At 46.2% G+C, this 14,457-nt stretch overlaps 1 protein-coding gene across 1 annotated transcript in view; it reads left to right on the top strand.

Moving 5' to 3' along the window:
- The window catches only part of LOC310802013 (pleckstrin homology domain-containing family A member 5-like), a gene marked incomplete at its 5' end in the record, with an annotated part of 106,908 nt that overhangs the window by 48,587 nt on the left and 43,864 nt on the right, over positions 1 to 14,457 (top strand). The window contains one exon of the mRNA XM_083666246.1: positions 12,696 to 12,779. Within this exon, the coding sequence (XP_083522372.1) occupies positions 12,696 to 12,779 (84 nt within the window). The remainder of the gene's footprint in view (positions 1 to 12,695; positions 12,780 to 14,457) is intronic.

Raw genomic sequence — 14,457 nt, 5'->3', positions numbered from 1 at the left:
GACTATAAAACCGGCCTCTTCGTTCTTCGCCCCGTACCCTCTGCCGTGATTGACGAGGAGACGGGCGATGGGACTGCACTCCCCGTCTCCATGGAAATACCCACTAAGCAAATATTGGCTTCGACCACAGTGCAATTTACAGTGGCGCTTTCGGTTCGGTTGTGTTATTTTGTGCTGTAAAGTGGAACGGTCACCCGTTTATACGTACATTGACGTTTCTAAAAGCTATAATCTGCTGCTTATGCTGCAGTTGGAGAAAATGCTTTTTTCCCCCCGCAGTTCTGTCCTTTGATGAAGGAATTAAGCCAAGCAATCTATTAATGACTTTGCTTTACATCATAATTTAAAAAAAAAAGAAAAGGAGGTCTTATTATGATTATCTTAAGTGGCTTACATTTGAAACCGGAACTGAACAACATGAGCTCTCTTCTCTCATCTCCTTCACACACACACACACACACACACACACACACTCACTCACATACACACACTCACTCACTCACTCACACACATACACACACTCACACACACACTCACACTTACACACACACTCACACACATGCACACCCTCAAACAGCACAGCAATCAGACTAACTGTTTGAGGGACGTAACCCCGGGGTAGAAAGCCTGAGTGGCCCATCTTCCCTGACCGTCTACCAGCTCCACTATAATCTATTGCCTCGTTAAACACCTCAGCCCAGGGCGGCGGTAGCATAACAACAGTGATAAAGTCTTTCTCAGATTCCATATCTCAGATGTATTGTAAAAGGCTTTAAGAAATAGCAAACTATTGAATTAATTAAACTCTGTCAGAGCCGCGTACGCCTGCCTCCCCCCGCGTTCTGGTGATGATGATGCAAGGACAAGCGTGTGGAGGGAAGATTAGACAGTGTTGGTTTTAGAATCAATACTCTTAGAAGACTGCCCCTGGGCGGGCGCCATGCATCCACCATGACAAGCCACACTGGATGCAAACCTGCTGCTGTCTTTAATGATGCCTGAAATTGGACAGTGAATCGTTAGCCGGGGAAGTTTCCGGAGTTATAATTGAAAGGGGAGAAGGAAAGTGGAGAGTGTGGAGGTGTGTCTTAACGTCTGGCGTGCGTCGGTTCAGAGACACACAGTAGACTGTGTTTCCTGAATGGCAGGGTGGAAGCCATTTTAGGATTTCTGCTTGCTTGTCAATGTAGTAGTGGTCATGCCAAGAGGAATCCAGATGCATCACTATTTCCCCTCAGCGTCCTCCCACTCCCTCCCTCCCTATCTCCCTCCCTCCCTCACACTGAATGCCTGACTCTCTGAGAAACGGTGTGTTTGTCTATTCCTTTAGGAGGCAGTTGTTGCCATGGCTGAGAAATCTCCTTGAACCTTCGATCATTCTGTGTGTTCAGCCATGTGACCTTCACACAACAGCCAGGATTGACATGCAGCAGCGACATCATGGCGCTAATTGAATTATCAATGAGAAATCTGATTAGCAGAGTGAGACAAAGCACATTGTTGTGTTTTGTGTGTTCAGTGACGACGTATACGGAGAAAGGCAGAGGGGGCGTGAGGCATTTCCCTGCCTTCTCTATCACCCGGGGGTAGGCTGGTGGAGGTAGAAATCGGAGGACGGGGTCGTTTTAATGCATGGAATGGAATCAAACACTGTTTGATACCATTCCTCATTCCATTCCATGAATTACAATGAGCCCGCGCTCTGAGTTCTACCTCCACTGCCTCAGAAGCTGGCTGCCTCCTCTCTGAGCTTGGCCAGGTGTTCAGCTGTGCAGTGTATTCCCTGTCGAGGGTGTTTTTGTCGAAATGGTGAAACCGAGGTGAATCCCCATTCTCCCATTCGTGTTACTATACATCTGCTATGATCGCCGAACGTAGGTAATCGTTTGTAGGCTCAACCCCATGTCCTCACTGTGTATTTGGACTCAGCTCTTCTGCGGCCTCTCAGGCACTGCTCCCCCATCCCATTCTATCCCATTCTATTCTTTCTCTCTTTTCTCTGGCTGCCTTTTATCTGATCTCCCCCCCTCCTCCTCCTCCTCCTCTCTCTCCCTCTCTCTCTCTTTCCCACACACACACACACACGCACACACACACACACACACACACACACACACACACACACACGCACAACCCCCCCCCCCCACACACACACACACACACACACACACGCAACCACATTCTGCCTATTCAGCTCCAGTATTTGTGATGATGGGGGGCTATTCAAACGCCCAGTCCACTGTCCCACTGGTATTGAGCAATCCCACCACAGCCTCATTCTCTGCTCCGCCACAAACTAAGCCCAGCTCCACTACCTGAAAATAAGCTGTGCTGGACTCTGCCCGCTGGCCCTGCCTCCTTCTGTAGCACCACTTGGCCAAGTTCCCCATCTCTGTAATAGGATTAGACTCTCAGAAGCAGTAACAAGGGAATTATTTCCCAGTGGAAGGCTTTGTTTTGAGATTTCCCCATGTAATTTGCAGTTCGTACCTAGGAAATAAATAAATACGGGGTTGGCAAAACACTGACCAGCGTGTTGTTGAGCTCAACCAAAGGGGGCAAACTTCAGGTTAAAGCCGATTGATGCTTGATCCGGCACTGATCCGGCACTGCGGTTCGGAGGCTATGAGGCAATTGCAGAGCATCCGGAGTCGGGCTCCATGCGGCCCCATGCTCCTGCCAAGTGTTGTAACAATGCGGAAGGCTCCGTAGAGCTCCACATTGACCTGATATCCCCCATCCATTTTAACTTGAATCTGTAACACAACTAAATCAGAGACCCTATAAAAACAAAGATATTAATTCCAAAATGCGGAAGGCTCCCATCCTATTGACCTGGTATATCCTCACAAACTATTGGATGTGTAGAAGACAAACTCCGCTTTGCTCCGCTCCACAAGCTAATTTACATTTTTAGTTTATTTATAATAAATAATGCTGAGTGGACATGAAACAGATTGACCATGAAACAGCTGTTATTCTCTCTTTGATCCATGGAAGAATGTTTGATGTTTTCCCAGACTGAGTCGTTTTTCCGTCAAAAAGCAAATAATGTGTAAATAAGTTAAACTGAAGTGATCTGCATACCTGCACATCCTGTCCACCCTCCACTCTTGTTCCGTCATGCAGAACATTTAGACTTTAAGGCTGTCATAAATAACACACGCACGACAAGCTCAGACCAAGATCGCTCTCGTACAGTGCCTTAGGAAAGTATTCAGAGCCCATCACTTTTTTTCCACATTTTGTTGTGTTATAGATTCAAGTTTAATGGATTAAATTAAAAATAATTTGCCATCAGTCCACACACAATACGCCAGAATGACAAAGTGAAAACAGTGTACATATGTATTCAGACCCTTTGCTATGACACTCTTAAAATGAGCTAAAATGCAAAAATGTCATCAACAAATCACTCAGTAAGTTGAATTGAGTCCATCTTAATGCAAGGATAATAGTTTTTTAATAATAATTTTTGTTTTTATAGGGTCTCTGATTTGCATAGGAATCAATTACACACTGTGTGTGGATCAGGTTGTCATTACAAACTGAGAAAATGGAGAAGAACAAGACTGCTCAGGATTACTCCCTGAGGCCTGGGAAGACTTACAAAAATCTACAAAGTTGAATGGTGGAGAGGAAAAAGCACAGTCGATGTGATCATCTCAGTCACTCTACAAAATTGGTCGATAACAAAGTGGCCAAAAAGAATCCCTCAATGGAAAATAATCTCTCATTCATAATTGTGTTTGCAACAATGAATTCAAATGATACAGCAAAGAAAGTGGCTGGAAATGTGTTTATTTGGTTTTACTACAAAGCAGTTTGGTTTGGTGCAAATCCACCACATGCAATGCAGTTTCTGCACCATCTCTCGTGAAGAATAGTGGTAGCTGCAAGTTATGGGTGTGTTTGTCACCGACAGGGACTGGGGAGTTTGTCAGGATCAAGAGAAAATTATGAAATTTGCTGAGTTGGTAGTGACATCCTAATCTACAGAGTGTGTAATTGATTCCTATGCAAATCAGAGAACCTATAAAAACAAAGATATTAATTCCAAAATGACATGAACTATTATCCTTGCATTAAGATGGACTCAGTTCAACTTATTGAGTGATTTGTTGATTTACATTTTTGCATTTTAGCTAATTTTAAGAGTGTCATAGCAAAGGGTCGGAATTCTTATGTACATGAGGTATTTCTGTATTTCAATTTTAATAAATTTACAGAAATTTAAAAAAACGTGTTTTCACTTTGTCATTATGGGGTATTGTGTGTGGATTGATGACAAATTCTTTTAATTTAAAGCAATTTTAAATTGAGTCTATAACACAACAAAATGTGGAAAAAGTGAAGGGGTCTGAATACTTTCCGAAGGCACTGTAAATATGATTCATCATGGATAATACTTTTTAAATGGGATTTATTATGGGATGTGACTTATTATGGGATATCTTCTTTTCTCCGGCTCACAGAGGGTTTCCCTACATTTAAATGAGGTTGAGCCCGGAGTGGGATCATCAGATCATATCTGGGAAACATGGGGCTGCCTGTCAGTGCATATTGCTGGCTCTGACTCAGACTGCCTCAGATCACCCTAGCTCAGCAGGACTGGACTCATTAGAGGCCTTAAAACCGCTTGAAAGGCATTCAATTAAAAATAATAAAAATCAATTTACTGAGGCGAGGCAGTGCGTGTATTTATAGAAGCTCTGAGGTCAGATCTGCTCTGTTTCGAGGCAACGGAGGGATGGGTGCGGGCGTGGGGGGGTGGGTCGGGGGGGGGCTGTGGAACGTAAATGAGCAGGAAAGGGGGTTTTCTGCGGTGGTGTGATTCTGGTTATGGGCAAACAGATGTGACCGTGGCTGCTGCTGCTGCTGCACATTAGACACAGCACCTCACCTTTTTTAAAATGGCTCGTTGGAAATACTTAGAAGCCTTACTTCTGGTAAGTGGCACTTTGCATTCACTCGTTGAACGTGAAGCTGTACTAGAGGTACTAGTAATCCACATCTTACAGCGGCAGTGCGCTGCACACAGCAGCACACCACCAAACATGGATGGGAAGTTTTGTCTTGATCTGATATGACAAGAGAAAAGGGCATTTGTGATCCCAGAATATCTCCAGCTGACCTTCAGAGTGAGACCGCATCAGCAAGAGGTCAAGGCTGTGGATGAAAGTACCGACAGACTACTCTTTTCTTCCTCTTCCTCTTCCTCCTCCTCCTCCTCCTCTCATAATTACCTTGGTGTCTGTCACAAAGCAGAGTGAGACAGTGACCCCCTGACCCTGTCTTACTGGAAGACTCTAGTCTAGTGTTCCTCCCTGCCCTCCATTCCTCTCATGTCTGATACCTGCCCTACTTTATGGTTAATGCTTGATAGATGGGGTTGAGCGTTAATACGGGTGATTTGCAAAAAGCTTCTTTTATTTACTGTCAGCCTGATGCATTCAAATTAATGGGTGATCTGTGTGAGTGCTTGTTTTCCATTCCATTGAAAATGAGATTTTAATGAGTTCACAACCCTGATTAAGTCCGCCAACCTTGTTTTTAATTAACTTTTGTTTACAGTCACCGAACCATAAACATATGCATAGTTGAGCTAATCTAAAATTGGAAACAGGTTGCACTTATGACTATCATGCTTTGAAATTACAATAGCAGCCGTGAGTTATTTGTAATCCTCACTTTAATTTTGACAGTGAATTCAAGATGAAGGTGAAGTAGACCTAAAAGTTTAGCAATTTCGCTCGAGGAGTGCTTTAGATTAAATCAGCTCAGCAAAATGTGAGCCAACCACCCCTCCAAGTCCACATTAAAGGAGAGCCAGACCCACTGCTCAGCTACAGTTTCCAAGTAAAATAACTATTTATACGGAGTAGCCAGCAGGAGTGACTCAACGCGCTGTGGTTCGCCGCTGCTCCCAGTGAAGGTGATTAATAGTAAAGCAGAATTTTGTTCCTCCTCCTCCTCGTTGATGGAAATCTCTTCATCGTGGCCCCTGCAGTGTTTAGGGTGAAGGAGGGAGAGGTGGAGGAGTGGAGAGGCCAGAGGCCCACCCAGAACAATACAATACAATACAATACAATACAATACAACCCAAGCCTTCCTTGACCCTCCAGAGCAATGACCACCCCCCCTCCCACTCCACGGCCCCACCAAGCCTAGAGCTCTTCATTACGACTGCTCACAGTTAATGACCGGGGACAGCACAACACAGCACCAAGCCTCGCCCTCCCCTCCACGCTGCAGGGGTGGTCAGCCTCACCGCTGCCCCCCACACCGCTCCCGACGCTGCTCCCATTTCCCTCCTCAGCACATCTTGAGGTCAGGGGGGCTGTCTCCTCCCCAAACCCACCCTCTCTATGGGCTCCAGAACAACAAGAAGAAAGGCAAAACTAGGAGGAAGAAACAGTAAGGTTTCTCCCCCTCCATTAGGGGGACAAGTGGTACCAGATGCGCCCCCTACTGTATAGCTTCTGTGGCTTCTGAAGGCTAGCCTAATTTTGACTGCTGAGACCGCAGACCACATCCTTCAAAGCATGTGTGATGCCATTTTAAAATGCTACGGCAGTCTAAGATTAGCTGAGGAGTTAAGAAAAGGCGCTTTGTATTGTGCACCACTGAGATCATTCATTTTGATCCGGTAAGTGTTCTACATTTAAAGATTGTCAGGCTTTAATTGTGGCAAGCAACAGTTTGACTTATTTGGTGACACTTACATTAAGTTGCCCCTATACTTGTGTAGCAACGCTGTAATCACTGTAGTATTAACATAATGATTAGGTATTAACATGTCATTACACAAGTGGAATTAGGTGTCCTCCTTGACACTGACAATGCAATTACAAAGCAATAACTCATGTACTGTGTTACTGGAGTAATTACAACCTATGGCATGACCCAGCATTGTCTATTTACGCTCTGCGAAAAGCCACGTGACACGTGTGACAGCATTACTCACCAGCACACATACGGTATGCTCCGTCATGAATGACTTGCTTCATAACATCCTCCTGTTTGCCTTAAGCTCCCAATGCCTTGTGACGGCCATGACATGTATTTGAATAGTGTCTGTGGGATTTACTCAAACTGGCTGCCCCTGATACAGCGGCCGTTTTGTTGCTGCGACTTATCGCCATGGCGAGGACGACCAGGGTGCCATCATCGTTGGCTACATAAGTCCTCCTCTAGACGGTACAACTACGGCACGGGAGGCTGGTTGGAGGCAGAAATCAGAGGACAGGCTCATTGCAATGCATGGAATGGAATGAGGAATAGTGTCAAACAAGCGTATTCCTCATTCCATTCCATGCATTACAATGAGCCGGTCCGTGTCGATTTCCACCTCCACCAGCCCCCCCCTGCCTTTCTAGAGAATAACTTTCATACCATCCACTGCTCACCAATCACTTTAAAACCCTCATGTTTTCCAATGACTGTCTCCGTGTCCTTTTGTCACATGGATCAGGTTGGGAATGTCGAGAATGTTCTCAAATGGCCTCCATCCATTGGTCCGGGAGACTCAGGTCTTTGATGTGTTCTAATGAACCGTGCTCGTAAAAAAAAAAAAAAACACTGACCGGGCACACCTGTCAATCAACACATCTGGAAAAAGTTAACTTAGCAACAGGGAGGCTCTTGGTTTTGTAGTTACCACCTAAAGGTTGAAAGAGCTCTTGCTGGCCATTCGTTATGGAGGCGGTGTCTTCACTGGAAGCTTCTGAAGGCTTTACAACACCTCTGTCAGAGTGATCTACATATATGTTCCCTCTGAAAGATGGGCTTTCACAAACATTTCCTGCACTTCAGCAAGGTTCATTAACTACAGATGCTGCTAAAATTCTCAGGCTCCTGCTTGTGTAATCTAACGTAGCATCAGCACAGATGTGCGCATCACATCGACGTTCAAAGAAAATCTCCCCGTTTCATCTGCGATGGAAGCTGTGTGTCCTTGAAATGTCCTCGCCAGATGCACACTAATCCATTGATTCGTACCTGATTCATTTTACCATGCTAAAGGGAACGGTATCTGGACCCCAGTGGAGGCTGGTGGCAGCAGAAATCAGAGAACTGGCTCGTTGTAACACATGGAACGCAGTGAGAAACGGTGGTATCAAATAGCAAATGTCAGATACCGTTCCTGATTCCGTTCCGCACCCTTCAGTGAGCCCGTCCTCCGATTTCTACCAACCACCAGCCTCCACTGGTGTGTTAGCGCTCCAGGGAGCAGAGCTGTTGATATTGATTTATTACAGAGGAAGCATGCAGGGCTGGAGTACAGGAAGGTCACTGCCTTACATAAGCATCAGCGGTCACTAAAGGTAGTGGATAATATACCTGTCAGAGTGTTTATGCAAGAGGGGTGACGAGGTCACGCTTCCTTACACCCACACGGCCTATAGCACCTCTCGGCATTATGGAAACCCTGCACAGCCGGGCTAAAGAGTCCGCCAGACTCCAGACCTGCTTACCCGCAGAGAGTGGTACAGTAACACATCCAGCGTTCCATCACTCACTCCTCCTTCGTTTGCGTTACTCTTTCATCCACCGGCTGCCTGCTCTGCACCCACGTCAAGACCCGGCGTCTTTCTTTTGCTTAAGGTCCCTGGCCCGGCCTACGTGCGGGTCTACATGCCGGCAGTCGCAGGGTGTGTGTGGAGGGATACCAAAGACAAATGGTGCCGTTAGTCTGCCATAAGACCGCACAGAACGCTCTGCTGCCAACAATGCCTACAGTAATTACAGACTGGGGCTGGGGCGAGGACTGCTCTCCAGGCTAAGCTGAAACTCAACCCCCTATTTCAGACTTGCTGTTTGCTCTCTTCAGTACAGCCCGTGTTTAAAGGCAGTATTATTTTTGGGGCTGCACCGCTCGGATTGGAGCTGGCCTCTTTTCTGTTTACGGTACAGGGCCTAGTGAGCTGAAATGTCGAATAATTCCTGTCTTGGCCGATGTTTTAAAAGTGGGCCGCAGTAGTTTTGCAGATTTTGAACTGTGCAACACAGTACGTGGTGTGGCCTGTCATCTGCCCATGCAGAATGTCCAGGGGTGGTTCTCCTGTAGAACAACATGTTGTTCTCAGTAGAAGTTTGCTCGTAAGCACATCAGTCTCATACCACAGTGCCAACGCATGCCTCCAGAGAGCCACTGTGCCTGGCACTGATGCAACTCATTCCTTCTAATCAAATAAGAGAGGATTTGCACTGCCTAATTCGTACATTATTGGATTGAATCTTACTTAACGGGTTCTTGTTCATGAACTAACTCATTCTACAGCTTCCCAGGGTACTTCCAGTCGAAATTATAGTAGTTGAAATGAAGTCTTGATTTACGAGAGGCAGCAAATGACAGTGATGGCTAACAGAGCCGGTAATTCCCCGGGACAATTGGCCCAGCCCCCCAGGCCCGCTGGATCAGATACGGGGGGGGGGGGGGGGGGAGATGATGTGTCTCTAATGGATACTGTTGTAGATGAACTGCTGTCCCTGCCTGTCTTTGCTCATCCTCTCCCTGCACTGTGGGCTCTGGTCTGTGTCCTGGTGGCGCCCTGATCCCGTTTCAGTGGAAGTGGTTGTGTGCAGGACGCTGTAATTGGACCATAGGCTGGGTGGGTGGGAGCCTCGGTGTCCGTGTGATCAGGGCATGACTGGAGACTGCAGGGCAGGCAAGCCGGAGCCTGTAGACTGGGGTCAGACATAGTTCCTCATTGACACGCGTGCACACACGCACACACACACACACGGTTGGAGGTTGAGCGTAAAGGAGAGTACGGCAACAGTGACTACCACTGCAGTGATCTGGTGTCTTCTGCACTGCTGGGGAAAGGGGATCAGGATGTTGAAATTCACTACCACACACTGCTCAAGGTTTGTACTGCACTTTAATGCATGTGTCCCTCTCTGCTTTGGGCTGTCATCAAAGCAGGGAGGGTAAGGGCTTTTGGTAGGAGACTTTAAGGGTATCAGAGAGATGATTTGCATTTCTGCTGGCAGTGATCCATTTTCTTTCTTTTTTTCTTTTTTTTTTTCCATGGTTGGATTTTGCATTGTCGTTGTAAGAGTTTTTGGTTTGTCTGAATGAAGATGAGGGGTTTAGACATGCGCTGGTTGTTCTACATCTGTGCTTGTGTGGTTTTATCCTCTTCACCCTTATGGGCATATTTTCTTTTTTATTATTCGACTTTGCATATAAAGCCGCAAATCTGTATGAGACGTCATAAGATGTTTACAAGGAGGATTCTCAGCATCATTTGGCATTTTCCTGGTTTTCTGTCTGGCCAGTTGAGAGTTTAATAACAAAGGCGTTTCTGTTCTTTTTATATGTATCTTTTTTTTTTTCAACCCGGGATGTTTGAGTGTGTGTGTGTGTGTGTGTGTGTGTGTGTGTGTGTGTGTGTGTGTGTGTGGGCGCCAGACTGACGCAGAGACTGTTTTCACCCTACTGATACATTCCCTGGCTGGCACAGCTGAGTGTGATTGTCCCATAGTGGGTCTGTCTGCACTGTCCAGTCAGTGGTCCTCTGTGACTCAGTTGGTAGAGCATGACGCTAACAACGCTTAGGTTGTTTCCTGCTGGGACTATATACAGTGTGTGTGTGTGTGTGGTGTAATGGTGTGGGGAATGTTTTCTTGGCACACTTTGGGCCCGTTAATATCAATCAATCATTGCTTGAATGCCACAGCCTATTTGAGTATTGTTGCTGACCATGTGCATCCCTTCATGGCCACAATTTACCCATCTTGTAATGTCACAAAGCAAAAGTCGTCTCAAACTGGTCTTCCCACAGTCTCCGGATCTGAATCCAATAGAACACCTTTGGGATGTGGTAGAACAGGAGATTCACAGCTTGAAAGTGCACCTGAAAAATCTGCGGGAATTGTGTGATTCAATCATGTCATCATGGACCAGAATCTCAAAGGAATGTTTCCGACATTGAAGAATTGAGGCTGTTTTGAGAGCAAAGGGAGGTCCTACCCAGTATTAGTATAGTGTTCCTAATAAATTGTTCAGTGAGTGTGTGTGTGTATATAGATAGATATAGATATAGATCTCTCCCATTTCCAACCCTAACCTCAACTATGCTCCCCAAACTTCTGCCACCTTAAAAGAATGTCCTCAACTCCTCTACTAGAGATGCATCCATCCGATACTGAGCATCGGTATCGAGATGACATTGGCCTAAAATGCTGGATCAGGAATCGGAGACATGGAATTTTATTTACCGATCTGATGCCATGACGCAAACTGTTGTAAACACTTGCCAAACACACGTCGTTGGCGGCAGCACAGCTGAGGTGATGCATGATTGTGGTGACAACAATATATACAACCATGACTGTGTCTCTCTGTCTCCAAAGTCACTTTCCTTCCAAGTTATCGTTTTTTTTGTCTGAAGGTAACTGAAAAGGAGTCTGATTTTAGACGTGTTTTAGTAGTGTTTGTGCTTCACGTGTGGAAAATACGTGATCATTGTTGCTAGGCTACCAGATACGGTGCGTTAGCTGACAAGATAGCTAATGACAATTAGCGATTATGCTAATATGAACTTCGTAGGCACTTTACACATTACATTTACAAATCACATTAAGTATACAAAAACAGTGTCTATTTCAGACATTTTAGTCATATAATCAATACTCATTTTCACTGCTCTCCACTGAGGTCTGCGGTCTGGAATTCAAAAAAATAAAGTTGTATTGCATAATTCAGTCATGTTGTATGTATTCGTTGTTATGCAACATTAAGTAATGCGGTCTTTAATCAATAAGTTAACGTTTCCCAGCTTGAGCATGGTGTTTACTGTTTTCAGATGGACAAGAATAAATACCAAGCGTAGCACATCCACACACAGCTTTTACACAGCTGTTATATATCGGTTGGGTACTTGGTATCGACCGATACCCAAAGATCAGTACTCGTAATCGGTATCGGCAATGAAGAAGTTAGCCCACTGCATCCCTATGCTCAACTATGCAACTAAGTTCGCCCCTGACCAAAGAATGTCAACTCGTCAACTACAGCATGCAAAGTTTCCTCCAAAACTTCTGCAATGCTTTGCTCTTGAAAGAATGTCCTCAGCTTCTTGCATACTGAGGTCCTTTAAAAAAGAGATTGGGATTTCATGGTTGCTTGCACCCTTATTCATTCACTCCTCAGGGATGAAGGAAGAATGGCAGGTAGGCCTATTGGTATTGACAGGTCTAAAGTGGTTGAGTTCCTCTAACATCCTTCTCTCTCCCTCCCCCCCTCTCTCTGTCTCTCTCTCTATCTCCCTCCCCCCCTCTCTCTCTCTCTCCCTCCCCCTCTCCCCCCCTCTCTCTCTCCCCCTCCCCCTCTCCCACCCTCTCCCACCCTCTCTCTCTGTCTCTCTCTCCCTCCCCCTCTCTCTCTCTATCTCCCCCCCCTCTCTCTCTCTCTCTCCCTCACCCTCTCCCACCCTCTCTCTCTCCCTCTCTCTCCCTCCCCCTCTCCCACCATCTCTCTCCCTCACCCTCTCCCACCCTCTCTCTCTCTCTTTCCCCTCTCCCACCCTCTCTCTCTGTCTCTCTCTCCCTCCCCCTCTCCCTCTCTCTCTCTCTTTCCCCTCTCCCACCCTCTCTCTCTCTCTCTCTTCCCCTCTCCCACCCTCTCTCTCCCCCTCCCCCTCTCCCACCCTCTCCGTCATTCCTACGTCTCTTTTTCTCTCCAGCCACAATGAGCGGAAGGTGACCTGCAAGCATCCCGTCTCAGGCTCACCCTCGCAAGACAACTGCATCTTTGTCGTCAACGAACAGTAAGTCTCCTCATTTCTCTCTCTAAGAATGTCACCCGACAGCATTTTTGAGCTCTGCAGTCATGTCCTGCAAACTCAAACAACACTCAGTATTAGTCATGGCCAACAAACACATCACTATTTACATTTATTTATTTATTTTTACATTTTTTATTCCATCCATGAGTTGAATGCTCCTACTGTTTCTCCTCCCATTGTCCATAGTTGACACCTTATAACACAAAAATTCCCAAAATAAACGTCATCCCTCTTTTGTCTAACAGGACTATAGTGGGCATAAATATCACTTAGTCCTAATGGCTCCAGTATGTATGAAATAGGACTGATGTTTTTTTCCTCCTCAGCTGCAGTGCATACAGTAGTTATTTATGTTGAGAAAGACACTGGGAGCTGCTGAGCGCCTGAATACAAGCCATTGTGGCCCAGCAGGCATCTGATGGTCTGCTGATGTGTCCATTGTGCTGCTCTTGAGAGTCAGTCCTTCACGTCAACCAGGCGGGGGCGAGTCAGTGCCCTTTCCTCCCACTTCCCAATCTCTTTACTCCCCTCGACACCCCTCTTTCAGTGTCGGAGTGACTGTATGCCCTGCTTTCAACAGAAATTCATCACATGTCCGTCCACATGATTGGATTGGAGTGCAGTCACCTTAACCTTTCACTGCAGGCAAAAACACTCTCCTGCCCTCCTCCCTCCTCTGTCTCGGTCAACCTCTCCCTACCCCAGGAAGCATGTGATTAACTCTTGGAAGATCGGCCAGCCCCTCACTTCACTCCTCACCTCGCTCAGCCGTGCCCTGGGCCGGTGGCAGAGAAGTTCACACAAAGGCAGGTATTCTCCCCTGAGACTGTGTGGTGCCGACAGGATGTTCAAACAGACTGGAGAAAGAGGGTGTGTGTGTGTGTGTGTGTGAGAGAGAGGATGTGGAGCTCTGGCCCCCTTCATGGATCACCTTACCTGCCAAGCCCCCGCCCCTGATAAATGGCATGTTCACAACCCCTACTCCCCTAGGAGGAGTTGAAGGTGGAAGAGGAGGATACTACTGTACCCTTGATTCTCAAACTCCTTCACGGTCTTCAACCTGATCAGTCAGGAGAATCCTCTTACTCAGATTTCAGGTTCACCAAAGGTTACACATTCACATTAACTGCCGTTTGTTTTCTTTTTAGTTAACCAATGCCATCGCAGACAAGTATCTATGTTTTTGTTTTTTTGTGATTCTCCTAAAACCAAATAATTCACTCTTCATGGAAATGCCACAGTAAGCTGTGTGTGGCATTACCGGTACTTGAATTTCTTCATCTTCCGCCATGAATGAGAAAAAACAACAACTTTGGGGGGCTCTTCTGTCGTGGTCCGTCCCAAAAATGTGCTTGTTTCCCACCCACGTTTCCCCCATATTAAGTTATGAAACTGTTAGCCCGTAGTTTCACCGCATATTGTTGTTATAGAGTTCTTGGAGCCCCGGCGCAGAGATGGAAATAGAAAAATCCCGGTGTGATGTGTTTGTTGTGCCAGCTCTGCCGAACTGCACCCAGTCGAGACATTCCGCTCTGCACTGTGACTCAATTACCTCGCGCATTTGTCCCGTGTTTCACACAGCGAATCGCGCCATGCCAAAGCACGGCTGATAATGAAATCTAACAATTAGTATATTTTTTTGTTTACTTGCTGTGTCATG

Source organism: Argentina silus (assembly GCF_951799395.1).
Source record: "Argentina silus genome assembly, chromosome: 3".
NCBI lineage: Eukaryota > Metazoa > Chordata > Actinopteri > Argentiniformes > Argentinidae > Argentina > Argentina silus.
The sequence above is the reverse complement of the archived record's forward strand: the minus strand, read 5'-3'. Positions and strand labels throughout refer to the sequence as shown.